This window comes from Trachinotus anak, unplaced genomic scaffold (genome assembly GCF_046630095.1).
Source record: "Trachinotus anak isolate AG129_WGS33_773 ecotype Australia unplaced genomic scaffold, CSIRO_AGI_Tana_v1 ptg000025l, whole genome shotgun sequence".
NCBI lineage: Eukaryota > Metazoa > Chordata > Actinopteri > Carangiformes > Carangidae > Trachinotus > Trachinotus anak.
The window spans coordinates 9,571,826-9,587,743 of record NW_027273876.1 but is presented as its reverse complement, the minus strand read 5'-3'; the positions used below and the strand labels follow the sequence as shown (position 1 = coordinate 9,587,743).

Here is a 15,918-nt window from a genome sequence, read left to right as displayed (position 1 = left end):
CTGTTATCTGGATTTTCCCTATGAATTTATTTATGCCAAGAGAACACAATCTTCCACCACTGACTTACGAGAAATGAGCTTTGCAGTACGCCATATCATTAAACAAATTGTCCTATCTAATGTTAACAACTGTGTTGTCATCGGATTTTCCCAAAACTTCTAAGTCAATGAACGTGAGAGAGAAAAAACAGGTGCATATTGTAGATGGAAGGGAAAAAAAAAATTAAGCCTGCATGAACCAGGGGATATATATATATATATTTCTTTTTCTTTTTTTCCGCCTGCAGGTCTCAATGTCTCCATCACCACCCAGTTTTAACTGTCAACCTGTTGCTAGAGCTTCTGACATTGTGGATAACCTTCGGGTGCTGGCATCATGAAGGGAGAAACAATGTTGTACAGATGTCTACGTATCTGACAAGGATGGACGTATATCCCAAAGCTGTATGCAGAAAGCAACACAAATAAATGAAAGATATTGTACATTTGCTTATATAATCAGATTGCGAGTCAACACAGATCAGCCTTTAAAAAAAGGATAAACCAGCTTTCACCAAAAACTCGTTGAATTCACAGCCACTAATGAGAGAAACAACAGTAGCAAATCCTCTTTTCATTCACTCAAGGCGACTGGTGACTTTCTGTGTTTTTCTGTTCTCTACAGAGATTTTAATCAACTTACTGATATCTTCTTTTCTACAGTAAAGAAACATTTGTTTTTTTTTTCTTCTTTTTGGGATGTATTCAAAGTGTGCATGGGAGAATGTTATTAAATAAATTCAAAGAATATACTCATTTTTAATTTAGTGGGAGCACTAAAGATTTGTGCAAACTAAGGTTTTCACTGTCATTAAACTGCTGGGTTTTATCATGAAGAAAAAACCCTATAAAGTTAAAATGATTGCAGTCTTCATTTACAGTAATTTGCCTTAACACTGCTCTTCCTCTTCAATCTTACCTTAAATACTAATACAATTTTTGAAACATTGATTATTGACATTTGACTGTCAACACATTTTTACAGAATATACGTTAATCAAAATAAAAAACAAGGACGCAGTATTCATGTGTGGTCAACCTTTCTGCCTTGGAATGAAGACTGTTAAGAGGTGACATTTTCAAGCATCTTAATTTCTTGAAAGCTAAATCATTATGGGCAAATCATCACACCACCTTATTTTATCACAGTCCAAATAGTTTAAAGATTTTTTTTATTATTATTAAGTTGTAATAAGACCCTCTGACTTGGTCTAAGATCATATTTACATAAACTGAAGAAGTGAATTCAAACACTATCTTACTCCGCAACTGTGTGCAACAACACTTAGAAGTTGGAGCTTGTCAAATAACGGTAAAGTGACTGAATTGAAATGAAATGTCTCTTTCTCAGAAATGCACTTATAAGTGTTATAATACAGGACACAGTCAGGCATTTTCTGCATACTTTATTTTGTCAGCCAAGGAGAAATCATTCAGAATATCAGAATCAATCAATCAATCAATCAATCAGAATAAAGTTCCTGAATACTCTGAATATTTTATGAGTATAATTAGTTAATGTTTTTATCCCAGGAGGCATTCGTATTTTGTAAATTAAAAACAGTGTTATGTATTCCATCAGACCCACTTTTCAACTAAACGTGTATATTTATTCAAGTTTAATTTATCACCAGTTATGTTTATAGAATTTTGGATCCTTAAGAAATAAATTTACCATCTTCCAAATGTGTTTTCTTGAAGAGCAATTGAACCTATTTTACAGAATTATGTTTAATGCCTTGGTGAGGAAAAATGTTAATTGAAATTGAAATTTATTCAAATCTCCTGAAGGATCTTTTGGAGAGCATAAAAAGGTGATGAACTGAAATCATAAGTTATGTACTGTGTACTGCTTTGTGGAGTTATTAGATCTTCATAGTCAAAAGACTATGAATTTGCAAATAAAAAATGCTGAACTAAGAAAAGCATTCAATTTAAAACAATAAACAATCTATGCTGTGTGACGCACATACTCTATTCCCTATATGCAAAGTGAAGCATGTGTCATTTTTGTTCCACCCACTCTGACCTGTTTGCCATATAAATACAGTATCTGTGTGCACAATCAACAGGTTTTCATGTAGAATGCTTACACATTGGTTTGGAAACCTTTTCCTTAGGAAAAAGAATAGACAACTTTACCATGCAAGAAGGTAACAGGTATTATCAACTGCAAATTGCTCTGAGGATATTGAAAAAAATATACAATATATACGAGAACCCACTGCTGTGGAGCTTTTTTTTAAAGACACACTTCAGTAAAGCCAAGATAATGCACAAATGACATGCTTTTGCATAGAAATGGTGTAAATTGCGTGGAGTTTGACAAATATGAGAGCCCAGAATTTAAAAGGGGGAAATACATCACACATTGACAATCTCCAGCAGAGTCTCTTCAAACACTGTAAGAATTCGCATTTCAATAACTGCTGCTTTTGTTTCCAGTTGTAGTGAAGTCAGTGAGTCTGCCCCTGAAACAAGTACAGTTTAATCTGTGAGGTCCAGACACCACGACTGCTCTGTGCTCTGTGTCTGGACGCCGATGCTGGACCTTCGTGACGATGCGCTTTCACTGTCCCTGCTCTCCATAGAGCCCCCTTTCCCCAGTAGGCACTCCAGACTGGTGTGTTCTATGGCAGATGGGTCACCCAGTGGGAGATGGGGCACAAGAGCATCTGATCGTGGTGACCCTGAATCCAGGGGGGATCCAAGAGATTGGCTGGGCAATGTGGGCAGAGAGGCAGAGACAGGTTGGACAGAGGGGTGTGAGTCCTCGATTTGGAACATGGAGGTGTCCTGGATCAGATTATGAGATGTTGGGACACATATATCCTCATGTGAGGTTTGTAATAAGTTCACATGGGGCTCTGAGGGTAGGCAGAAACGGGGGTAAGAGCTTGCTGATGGGTCCAGCAGACTGTGTGTGGACGTACCTGTAGGGGCACTGGACAGAAGGCAAGAGTATTCATCATTATCACTGGGAGGCTGCAGGCACAATGTGGGCTGGGACTTACTGATGGTAGTTGGGCTAGCACTGAGAGGTCTGTTGTCAGAGTCTTCATGCAAAGCATGAGTTGCAAGGCCTGGACTTCCGCTATGGAAGCCTGGGCTGACACTGAGAAGAGATGGGCTGGTCCACAGATGTGTTTTCATACTCTCAGAGCTATGACATGAGCCTAACCTGGGTGCAGAGTTTAGAGAGAGGGGTGGACAGGAGTTAGCAGGTGGACTAGAGGATTTAGGTCGCTGGTTGCTCTCTGTTTGAGTTTCAGCAGCTCTACCGTAGTTCCAGTGGTCAGTAGAAGGGACACTTTGTTGGCTGTGGCCTTCATGGCTCCCAGGATCGTTATGGAGGTGGTAGGTTGATGCTAGTTTGAATGGTGTGCCAGTGTTGGGGCCTGTGGGAGGGCTGGACACCATGTGGACACCATATGGGTATGAAGGTTTGTAGTGATGCATGGATATGTGAGCCTGGAGTAGATGCATCATGTGGTGCAGGCCTTTGGTGAGCTCAGATACTTCCTGGTTTAATGTGCCCATCTGTGTAGAGAGTAGACAAAGTTTAGTCATGCCTACCCTGCATATTCTGTTATCAAACTGAGCAAACATGGTTAAGTTCACAGGAACAGCTTCAAAATACAATTCTATGCAATCAAGTTCCCTTTAGAGTGACATATTAATCAGCTTCTATCTTTAATGTTTAATCTGACTCATGTCCAGATATTTTTGTTTCAGGTAATTTTTCCAATGACCTCGCAAAAGAAATCCAAACAATTTATAGTCCCCTCTGTGACTCTACAAAGTAGCTTCTTATGCAGCAGTGAAATCCAGAGGGAGTCAGACAGACTGAGGTAACTGACGCAAATAGGAAAGAAAGTAGATGTAACTGGGAACAGGTCAGTGAACCATGAAGGAAAGGGGGCCAGAAAAGGGCCACAAGTAGAGCTGGGTTGTCATCAGAATTTCTTTTTTCTTCAGCTTGTCGAGTCAGCACTCCTGGCTATCCTCTGCATTGCAGAAGTGCCCTACTGATTAATTAATATTGACTTCAGATGGCACCTACCTGGGCCCATCTGAATGCTGCACCTGCTTTTGCTCTATATACATTCAGATTAAGAGTGCAGGGAGAGAAACAAGGCAGAAATGGAGTCTACTTGATCTAATTGTATGTTTCCCCATGTAAATATACAGCCATGACTGGTATGGAATGATTTGCCAGAAATGTATTTATTAACAATTTCCTTGTTTTTTGGGTCTGCATTAAAGATGTCAGTGAATCCATTTCTAAAGACTGAAACAGGAACTCATATTTTATTTTCTCATTACAAATACATCAATGCTTAATGTATTTCTTATTCAGTCTCTCCAAAATACTTTACAGATAGAAGACAGAAGAGAAGATGAGAGGGATAAAGAGGCAATCAATTTTAATTTAAGAAGCTGAACTTTACCTTATGGTTGAGTTGACTGATGCCCTGTCTGACCTCCTCTGTCTCCAGCAACAGAGTGGCGTTTGCCTGTGAGGAGTCTGGAAAAATAAGAAGAAAATTAAAAAGTAGCTTACTTAGCAGCACACAACTCAACACACCACCTAGACGATTTATCAGTATTAATATTAAGCTAAATTATGAGGTGTGACCTCAGAGGACACCAACCTTAATATATGTATGGTATGTATCCATAACACATGCATGCATGTGTGCAGTATCTGTCAGGGATAGGCTCATTATCCTACAGTAAATTAGTTGGACTTCAACTGAACAGGACCTGATATCCTTCCCAGAATGATAGTGATCATGAGTAAAAGCTCAGGTCAGATGATCAGTACCCTGCTTTGACCTCAGTTGTCCTTTAACATGTTCTCTGACTCTTTGGACACCTGGCTGTCATTTCATTCCTCTGCGCTCTCATATTTCCCCAGAAGGAGGCAGGGCAGTATTGTGGTGTCCACTGTTTGAACTCCTCCAGCCACCTGGCACCCAGGTGACCCTCGTAGTTGGAGGCGGTTTGGCTTACCTTGGGTGATGCCACCTGTACTGGCTTTAGGCCCACTGTGCTCCACGTTGAAATGGAACGTGTGCCCATTGTCTTCAATGCCGTCTACAACCCTGTGACAGGAGGGGGTGAAGAGGAGGGAAGCTGGAGTTAATGTAACAGTAGAGCTTTTTCAATTATCACTGGAGCCAGCAGACGACCCAGGAATGTGCCATGAGAGCTGCTGCTGGCAGAAGCCCATGTAGGTTTGAACATGAGGAGGAGAGCCCAGTCTGGAGGGGTGGACACCTGAGCTCTCTGAACCAGCACTTACCCATATCTAGGACTTATTGAATGACTTAGGGATACATTATGAATACAGATGGTTGGGGCGGGAGGATAAGGTGCTCTGGTAATGAAATGCAGTGACATCTGTTGAAATATGCAATGCAAATACTCTGCATTTGTGCAGGTTTTTCTTGTGTGACTTTAGGTGTCAATTACTGAACACCTTATGCAAATCATGTCAGACGTTCTAATGTTATCATAACTTGAGTGAGTAGACAGAAAAGGAATTAATTTAAAACAATATGAAGAAAATGCAAAGGAAACAAAAAAAATAAACAAGACATTTTAGTTAATAATTACTAATAGAGTGTTGTTATTAAATTGTATAGCATTGCATTATGTTATACATGTTTTGCTCACTCAGGGTACACTGTATTATGCAATTTCAGTTATGTTTTCTCTTTTCAGCTTGTGTTTTGGAAAATGAATTTAATGTTAGTTGTTTTCACTACCTTGGACTAAGGTCGGGGGGTCCAAAGCAGGTGACGGTTGGGATAAGCAGCTTTGAAGGCTTTTGCTCAGCCCCTGACTCTTCCTGGGCTGAAGTTGAGGCTGGGGCCAGGCCCAGGGCTGACACAGGGGTGCTGTGCTCTCGTTTGGTTGGTGGCTGAGGGGATGAGCTCTGCCCATGAAAGCCACGGCTGAGATTGGGGGAACGGCAGCGTCGCAGGGCGTTGAACTGCCGCAACTCATCCCCCAGCAGGTTCCCCAGGGATGTACGGCGAACAGGGCTGCTGAAGCTGGGCAGCAGGAGGTTGCGACGGGAGTGGCTAGCTGGAGAGAGGTGGAAGGAGTCGTCTGGGTCATCACCCTTGGTTTCCACGATAGATGGCAGCCTGGGTTCCTGCAAAACAGGAAATATAACATGTAGCATTAATAAATGTACACTTTTTAATGTTTTCACAAATGAAAGGTGTACAAATCGTCAAACTGCCTGATTTGTGTTTGTGAAAATACAAGCACTGAGGATATAAAGACAGATTACACTGAACACTGAAATAATAATTACATGAATATTGAAATATATTAAGTGTTGAATCATATTAGAAAATGAGACAAATTTATAATGCCACTCAAAATACTTTGCTCCCCGAAAACATTTAATGAGCAATCTGGTACATAATAACCTATTTATTTTAAAAGCTGCTGATAATGAGCAAATAATGTGTTGTTTTTTTTTAATGAGTTGCAGTTGATGATTTTTTAATCACCTTACTTTAATGCTGTTACAACTCTATTACATTCTAAACATAGCTGCCTGTGTACTTATGAGTGAAAACAATTGGTTTTACATTAATTGCAACTTCTAAAAACTAAGTGAGCACTGTGAACAGTACTATGATAACTGAAAAAATAATGCAGGGAGTTACAGGGAGATGCATACAGTATATAGTGTGAAAAGTAGCTCATAAGGTTTCCCATTAGGAGAGCTATTGACCCAGTTAGCCAGCTAACTCCAGGGACACTCTGTTCCAAATGAGTTTCAACCTGTAGGGGAAGTCCTTGCACACACCCTTCCACAGTGTTCATCAGCATTACAGTATGTTCCAGAAAAACTGCAGATTTTGCCTTGAAAAATCAGACGCATGCCCACTAAAAACCAGGATAAGCACATGGTACAAACACACCTCTCACCACAATTATGCATATCATTCAAAACCAGGCTTTGTGGGTTTATCATAACCTACTAGTGTGTTCAGGGAAGATGTGTTGTGTACAAAGGAAATAATGAGAGAAGAAGACTGAATTTGCACTGAACTCACATGAGAGAGCCTGGGTGACCTTGAAAACCTGTTGAGACCCTGCAGTGACAAAAAGAAAGCAACAGAGATTACAAAAGACACAGCAACAGGCAGAATGTATTTATTTAATATCCTATCTATCAGATATTAAATTAAAATTAACTCTTGCAGCAACATCTTTGGAAATAAATTAATTTCGGTGATATCTTTGACTTTACAAAACTGTAAAATTCAAATATGTTATTTGTCCTTTTTTCCTCTGGAACTGTTTTCCATTTATTTTCCCATTGCATAAATGATTGTGACCAGTAATATACCCTTGGCCACACAGGCTGAATCACATAACGGATCCTCTTTTCCACACCTGATTGCAGAGGGATTCCAGCAAAAGTTTGTCTTTCTGCTGGTGTGTGGACAAATTGCTCACAATTTAGCATAATCACCAGCTGGATGGCAAATGAAACTGTGGTAGGGTGAAGCCTTCCCTCATGTGTGAAAAATGTGCTTCTGACAACATGGCTTAATGTGACAACACAAGCCACAGTCTGTCGCTCTACCAGTCTAGTGCCAGTAATGCTCTTTGATGCAAGGAAGCCAATTCACTGAGGATACACATTAAAATTAATCCTTCATTGTAACACAGTAGTGAGTTTCAAAATCATAACTGCTGAAAGGAAATGAAAGCAAAAATAAAACTCCAACTGTGAATCTTTATATCTCTCAGACGGTGATTCTATGTGAAAAGCAGAGGGGAGAAATAAGTGAGTCTATTCAAGGCAGAGACAAATTCTCCTCAGAAGGAAAAATAACCCTGGGGAATCTTGGAATGATTAACTAGCCAGAAAGGAATATTACTGCCAAATGACATTAACTGAACATCAATATCAAGTAATGGGGCACTAATGCCAAAAGTGTCCCACATAGTAAAGCTGGTTTGCAGGGACTTAATTAAGGGTTTTTTTCCTGTCATTCACATGCTATGTTGTTTTTGCACATGCATGCCATTCTGTAAGAACAGACCTTCTTACAAAATGGCATGCATGTGCATACAAGATCTGAGTGAGAAGAATATGTTAGAGTTTTGTCACATCACATATCTTCCAAATGCAGTCAGTATACATTGTGTGGGATCTGTTTTTGCCACAAGAGAGTGTAGAAAGTCTAGAAACACTGACTGAAAATAGGTAAAACTTAACCAAAGAAACAAAGAAGTGGGCAAATTATGTGTGAGGTTTACATGATAGCATGAGTCCTAAACATGTGAAAAACCATTTAAAACCAGGTGTTATGGGTAGAAAGTGAAGTAGAAATGAGCAAATACTTGGCTTCTTTAGTAGTTTAAACATCAGAACATAGGATTAGACACCCAAGTGAGTATAAACTCATCATCAGGGGTGTACTTGAAATTACACTTATGTTGTTATGAAGGTATGGTCATCTGGGACTGTGGTTGTGACATTTTGTCATCCCCTCTCTGTGCTCCTTCAGCCCACTCCTGATTGGTATTTTTATCCCTGCCAACATGTCAACAACGTTGAGCTCATCTTGTCTCTAGCTATCAAATAAACCTGCTGTGCTTTTGCTCAGTAGTTACCAATGGCTGCCTTTGTCAACTTTGTTAAACTGGTGATGATATATGAAGCTCCAAAGGGAGCTGCATCCCTGTGACTCCTGACCAACCAGTTTATCCTTGATGCCCCATGACTACTGACTATTCTCCCTGTGGCAACATGATCATTATAGTCCAACAAATTTTGTCTTTCCCACTCTGCCCAGGACAGTATAATCACTCCTTATTTCTCCCTTAAGAAATAAGCTGTGCTCCTGGGACCAAGTCCACACCAGATCATTCAACCTGACCTGAAACCTGCAATAACTATTTTTTTGGCCACTTAGGGGCAGCTGAAACAAGTTGTGCCATTGCACTCTCAATGTCACAACATTGATATATTGTTAACTTTTCACGTGATCATAAAATTATAAAATCATAAAATGCAAGTCAACTTGAAAGCAGTATAAGAAGTATAAGAGGTTTTTCCAATACTACAATGTCTGTTTGCAGTATGCTGAGTAAAAAACGCTGTTAGAATTTTATGTCAATCAACACCAATTGAAAAGAATTCCATCTGTCAGACTGGGTTTTAAGACAAGATAAGATAGTCTCTTCTGGGGACTTGGCATTCTTCAAATCTGTTTCTTTGGCAGTATTTCATTACAGTTGACTGATTGTTGTACAGTCAGCATACTCTCAAGTATCCCTTTGGTGTAAAAGGACCTCCCATCCTACAACAACTCCCACCTAAAACCACCCACCACGAGGATGTGGATGAGACCAGTATGATTATGTTTGTGTGTGTGAATGTGTGTGTGTGTGTGTGTGTCAGGAGTCTGTGGGACCTAGCAGCATGGCAAGGTAGCTGCACACTCCTTCATCCTGTCAGGGGAGTGGCGGTGCCACAGCTTTGAGCTTGAGCATAAACTCTGAGCAGATGGTGTGGGAGAAGTAGAGAGCTAGTACTGGTGATCAGCCCCGCCCCAGAGAAGCCTACTTAAATCTATATTAAAGACTGTAATAACTCTAGTAATGTATAAAGATGTGTGGCATACATACACCAAACAAAGATGTTGGCTATAATATATGTATGGATTCTGTAAGGTGACAAATGATGTCTCTTTATGGAAGGAAATTCCTCAAACCATTCTGTTTTTTAAGCCCTCATTAATTCAGTTGAAGCTCTTTTCCCTCGGCCTGTCTGACAAAGACAGTCGGTAATTAACATGGCCAGCACAGATGTCCTATTCTTCATTTTCCAAACTTAACAAACCAAAAAAAAAAAAAAAAAACCCAAACAAAATGAATAAAATAACAAAACCTTCAAACAATGAAAAAGGCCTGTGGGAACCAAGACAAATGCTTGAAGCAAGTACAAAATGTTTGTGATTGACAATAAGGATGAGATTGGGAAAATCCTCGGGGAGCTTTGTCGCTTTTGTCAGTCACACATCAATGACATCTTGGCATTAATTTGTTTTGATCATATGGTTCAGCAGAATGCCATGCAACACAACCACAGAATTTGTTACACTGTTGCTGTAGGTTTTCAAAATGCATCTTTTAATGATTATATAACAGTGCACGTAAACATGGCTACATGTGTAAAATCAAGAGGTGCATTTTCTTCATAGATGGAGGATTATCTTGCCTTATGCAATGCTTTCTTAAATAACTGTTAGGGGTAACAGGCAATACTGAGAGCAGGTCAGTGTCTGGGTGTAATGTCATCCTGCTGTGCTTTGGGGTGGTAACAGGGAAGCGATACGGCTGCCTGACAGTCGCACCCACGCATGGTAACTGGCATGACAATCAAGCCACCAACAGCCCTTTGGTTGCTGTGGCAGAACAAGTGTCAGGGAGAGTGACAAAGGCACCTTAGGGGGCACAAATGTGTTGTTTGGTGTGTTGTATGCTCTTCCACTATCAGATAAATGCAGGGGGAAATGGTGTGTGTGTAATGTCTGTTGGACTGCAATGTGCAATCTAATAATGTAGAACACATATATTAATTTCATTCAAAGCTACAACAATGACCACTTTTTACATGTTCAAACTGCCATGTGAACGATTATACACATGCAAAAATATGTTTAAAATACCTTCCAACAACAGTTATGCTCTAAACCAAGAAAAGGAAAACTCTTCCCTATATCGCTGATTAATGTTTGGGTCCATTTTGTAAGTGATAAGCTATCTAAAACATAAGTAAATATTAAGTTTGGTTGTTAGCCAATGAGAATCAAAGAGCAAGTGCAAATTGTATTTTGTGACACACCACTTAGCACAAATATTAACTATTGCATAGCTGAAATCCACAGTAGGAGCAGATACAAATTCCTCTACCAATAACAGCCTCAGTAGACCAGATTTAGCTGTTTTCTGAAATTTAAAAGCCCATCTATCATCACTGTTCTCCTCATCTTTATGTACTAATGTACAATCTAATAAGCATGTGGGTAGAATGTTGGGTGAATGATTATGGATTTGTAGGCTCAGGCTTAATTAAAGTTTAAAGATAGTAGGATAAACTAGAAATAGAAAAGGAGCTCTAACAACACATGTAATCAACTACAATTTTTTGGGAGTGAATTTGTATTCAGTACCTCGTCCTGGCTGCCCTCACGCAGGTTATATGTGAGGTTGTTGTGGATGTCTGAGGCAAACACGCTGGCATATTCAGGGTAAAGTTCCAGCACCTCTCTCAGGCCTCGAACATTGATATACTGCAGGTCACAGTAGGTCAAGGCCTTCACATCAGCATTGGTTTTGATCACCTGGTCGGTTGCTGGCAGGTCAGATCCAATCAGGTCCCCTTTCCCTAAAAATCAAAACAGTAAGTATTCACTTTCTTGCATGACTTTATGCTACATAAACACTTTGAATGTGATTCTAAAAGTCACTTGACTACAACACAAACCTAATATGGCCAGCACCATGTTGTCTTTCAGCACCTCTAGAGACCCAGAGCAGACAAAGTAGTTGGCATGCAGCGCATCGCCCTGACGGATCAGATACTCCCCAGGGACGCAGAAGGAGGTTTTTATATGGAGGGAGAGAGAGCGCAGACAGCCACGACTGGCCCCCTTAAAGACCGGCAGCTGGAGGATGTCCTTATTCAGATGCATGGCGATGTCGGCCCGCAGCTCGTCAGGGAAGTCATGCAGGAGCTGGGGATGTGTGACAGATGTAATGAGATACGACACTGATTGGTAATTAGGGAATGGACTGTGTTGCCACCAGTTACCCTCTTTTGAATTTCAATAGGATGTCAATTGCTGGTTTACCGGCAGCAATGTGTTTTGCAAGATCATAAACAATTACAGCCGCACAGGCTTGTGAATGGATTTTACAGCAGGTCTCATTGTTAGAATGCCATCAAAACATTGCCTTGAAGTTCTTTGGGGGCAGGCAGAACTGTGTACAAAGGTACTACATGACAACAATAATGAAAGGGACTCCTACCTCGTTGGCATCTATACCATTGTTGACAGACCACGTGGTCTGGAAGTACTCCAACATGCGTTGTTTAAGTTGCTGGGGCAGACGGTGGACACGGATGAAGTCCTTCAGGTCCTTCATACGTGTGTGGTAGAGAGAACGGCGTGAGTACATTCGCTGGATGATGGCCGTCACATTACCAAAGACGAGGGCGTGCATCAGCGCTGTGTGAGACACAGAAACAAATAGCATAACAGACAGTAAATGACAATATAAAGGCTAAGTATTTGTATTCGTAGCTTAAAATAATACCATTTACTTTTTCATTTCAAGAATTTCATATTGATCGCCAACCAAACATCCACACTAGTGCATGCATCTATAATTGCCAACTCAGCTAAAATAATCAGCTTATTGTTATATAAAGATGGCAACGAGCTGAGTCTTAAAGGCCAGCCAAATCATCAAACCCACTTCCTGCTGAATCTCTAGACCTGGCGTGCCAAACAGAGGCACCGTTCTGCCAGGATGCCAGAGGGAGAATGTACCCTTGTGTCAGACGTACCGCCAATGAGCATGGTGCAGATGGAGAAGATCTTCTCAGCATCAGTGTTGGCACAGACATTGCCAAAGCCCACACTGGTCAGGCTGCTGAGGGTAAAGTAGAGGGCAGCGATGTAGGAGCTGCGCACAGTCGGACCGCCCACCGTGCTGTTGATATACGGTGTCTCCAGACGTTTGCCCAGCTCATGGAGCCACCCTTGAGTGAGGAGGTAGAGCACAAGAGAAGAACAAAGGCAGCTTAAACCTATATGGTAGTGACAGGATGGTACTGACACACCTGGTCTAAGAGAGACAAAAGTGTATTTTTGGGTCTGTGTGCTTGTGTGTGTCACAAAGAGCTTGTCAGCAGTGTCAGCAGGCTGGCATGTTGGTGCGGGATGGGGCAGAATTAGATTGGCTCCTCCAGGGATAAATAAGGCCGAGTGTTAATTAGCAGGTATTACCTAACCTCCCTACAGACAGAATATGTCGACACAAAAGTATGCACAACAGAGGCTTAAGTTTGCTGCACATTACAGTATGTATGTCAAAGTATGCATGTTGCTGTTTATGGTTGTTTAAAAATCATGTGGTTGTTAAGCTGCAGGACTGAACTCTTCACTTGTTTGTAGTCATTTTGATGGCAGTAAAAGCCTAAACATTGTTAGATTCTTTGGTCTGATGCAATTGTTTAAATAATAAGACAAGATATTACTCAGTTCTTCACAGAATGGAAAAACCCGTCAGTTTTTGATTACTGGTCTCCATGTTGAACCGTTTTCAAACAGTAACACCAACAAGACATTAGTATGCTGCTTGCTACCAGTGATTTTTTATATCAGCTTTTGATCTGGTGTCAGGCAGTCCTCATTAGAGTGCCCGAGTATGATGTTCGCCACCATCTCACCACTGAGCAGATCTAGAAATCCCAACAGGTGTGCCAAGATTATTTATAGCTGAGTGGGGACAAAACAAAGGTGTACTCATTGTATTGGAAAAATTTAGTCTGTGATGTTAGACTAGACAACCCAGCCTAGAATGAACTTATGATAAGTGAATCAAAGTCTGGAAAGTCAGCATTCAAACTATGAAATGAGAATTTTAATGAAATTTTAGATTCTATTTCCTTCCAGACGTCACAGAAAGACAACAACTAAATGATAGCACATGGTGAAAATCAGTTGGAACTATCACTATCACAGAAAGGGAATATTATTTCCATGCCCTTTATGAATCAAACACCAAACGCGACTTTAACACTTCAGCTTACACTTCAACAAGGCCTCAGTCAGACTTACCAATGTCCCAGGTCTCACTGGTCTCTATCTCCTTGCGTCCAATCATGTACCAGATGCAGGCCATCCAGTGTGCCAGCAGTGCAAACACAGACATTAGTAAGGTCAGTACCATGGCGCTGTACTGGGAGTAGCGGTCCAGCTTCTGAAGCAGACGCAGCAGGCGCAGCAGGCGTACCGTCTTAAGCAGGTGGACCAAGGATGTCTGAGGTGAAGAGGTGAGTAAGGGGGAGCAGAGTGAGGAAGAAAGCGAGAGAGAGGAAGAAAGGAAAAATGAAAGGTGATATATTTCCAAATCCAACACACTTCAGGGAAATTTCCTGCTTATGTTTGCACTCACAGAGAGCAGTGGTACTCACCACTGTAATGTTGAAGGCATACAGCAGGTCAAAGGGCAGGGCAGCCACCAGGTCCACAAAGAACCAGCTGGTGGCATAGTGAATGCAAATGGCACGTGGCTCATACACAACCTGGCCTGACTGGCTCACAAAGGTGGTGCGAAAGTTCAGGATAATGTCTGCAAATAAGAAAGTTAAATATTATTTTGTCTCTCTGTGACTAAGAGACAGTACAGTCATACTCATGCTCATACTCAAAGTGTGCAAGGTCACAAGACTCAGATTCAGTCCAAATGGTTCACTTGTAGACAATGCATACTTTAAACCACAACATGATGTTTGTGATCCACACAAAATATAGAGTACGGACAGGGTGGAGTATAAATTTTAGTCACATTAAGGTCAATGTAACAAATGTAACTAATGTAACAAAAAATAAAAATGTAAGAATAACAGTATAAATAAAAGAAATAGAATATGCATGAGGAGCTAAAGCTGAAGCCTGGAACAGCTGGAATATGTCAGTGTTTGAAGGCATCCATATGGATCAGTGAATTTGCCAAACAGATCATTTAACCTTAGTGTCAGAATGTAGCAAGCACATAACAAGCAGACCTCTGGGTGTAAGGCCTAATGTAACAAAACCTCATCTGTCATCCAAGCTGTCGATGTTGGCAGACATGATGGCTCATTGTTCAATGCAAATTTTAGTTATGAGAAGTTAACAGAAGGTAAGATGATGATGATGATGATGATAATGATAATGATGTTGATGGTGAATTTCAGAAAGCACGCACAGCAACATGTAGAACCATGTGAGTTGTAAAGATCAGATCAGTGGCACCTCCTCTCTAATATACCATATTCCTTGAATGTTTTTTTGGCGAGCATGCCTTATTTTGAGTGCTATATGAGGCTGTTTGCATTCAGTACATAAACCAACTCTTTGTGGTGACCAAGTAAATGAGCTTGAAGAAGAAACAAGCAGAAAAACTGGTTTCTCCCTAAGGCTGCTAGCCTCCATGTTTGTGCCAAGTTGAGGGATTCCAAACCACTGTTAATGTACGCTACGAGGGGAACATTGAGTTTCTGCCACTTCAATTCATCCCTTGGGTGTGTCCCTTTGGAGGTTTAACAAGGATTATCAACTGGGAGGAGTTCCTGTGGGAGACTTGGGACATACTGAAGGGACTACAAAACCTAGGTTGCCTGGAACAAGGGGAACTTTCTGGGGAAAAGGATGCCTGGGTTGCTCCTGTTCCCTGTTGCCATAGGTGTTGAGAAAATGGATAGATGTTACCACTTAAAACAAACCTTCAAAGAGCCACTATATATACATATATATATATATATATATATATATATACACACACCCACACACACACACACACACACATATATATATATATATATATATATATATATATATAAATAATTTTTTTTGTGATCAAATTCTTATTTTTCTTATAATTGGAGGTTAGATTAAACACAACAGCAAAACATCAGGCCCTGCATACATCTGCAATACTGGACATGGATCATTTTAACATAAACATACAAACATGGTGCTCTTGTTTATCCATGTACATCCTAACATTCATCAGCTGCATGTCAAAAGGCTCCTTTTTGCAGCTCTATTTGCACGA

At 40.6% G+C, this 15,918-nt stretch overlaps 1 protein-coding gene across 2 annotated transcripts in view; it reads right to left on the bottom strand.

Moving 5' to 3' along the window:
• Window positions 1–877: 877 nt before the first annotated feature.
• Window positions 878–15,918, bottom strand: part of kcnh4b (potassium voltage-gated channel, subfamily H (eag-related), member 4b) — a 35,951-nt gene continuing 20,910 nt past the window's right edge. For both annotated transcript variants that reach the window (XM_071463111.1, XM_071463110.1), the window contains 11 exons: window positions 14,294–14,451; window positions 13,938–14,139; window positions 12,662–12,856; window positions 12,121–12,320; window positions 11,576–11,825; window positions 11,262–11,476; window positions 7,125–7,163; window positions 5,814–6,205; window positions 5,056–5,147; window positions 4,491–4,567; window positions 878–3,579 (listed from right to left, as the gene is read on the bottom strand). In XM_071463111.1, coding sequence (XP_071319212.1) covers window positions 2,527–3,579; window positions 4,491–4,567; window positions 5,056–5,147; window positions 5,814–6,205; window positions 7,125–7,163; window positions 11,262–11,476; window positions 11,576–11,825; window positions 12,121–12,320; window positions 12,662–12,856; window positions 13,938–14,139; window positions 14,294–14,451 — 2,873 coding nt within the window. In that variant the 3' untranslated portion in view covers window positions 878–2,526. The remainder of the gene's footprint in view (window positions 3,580–4,490; window positions 4,568–5,055; window positions 5,148–5,813; window positions 6,206–7,124; window positions 7,164–11,261; window positions 11,477–11,575; window positions 11,826–12,120; window positions 12,321–12,661; window positions 12,857–13,937; window positions 14,140–14,293; window positions 14,452–15,918) is intronic.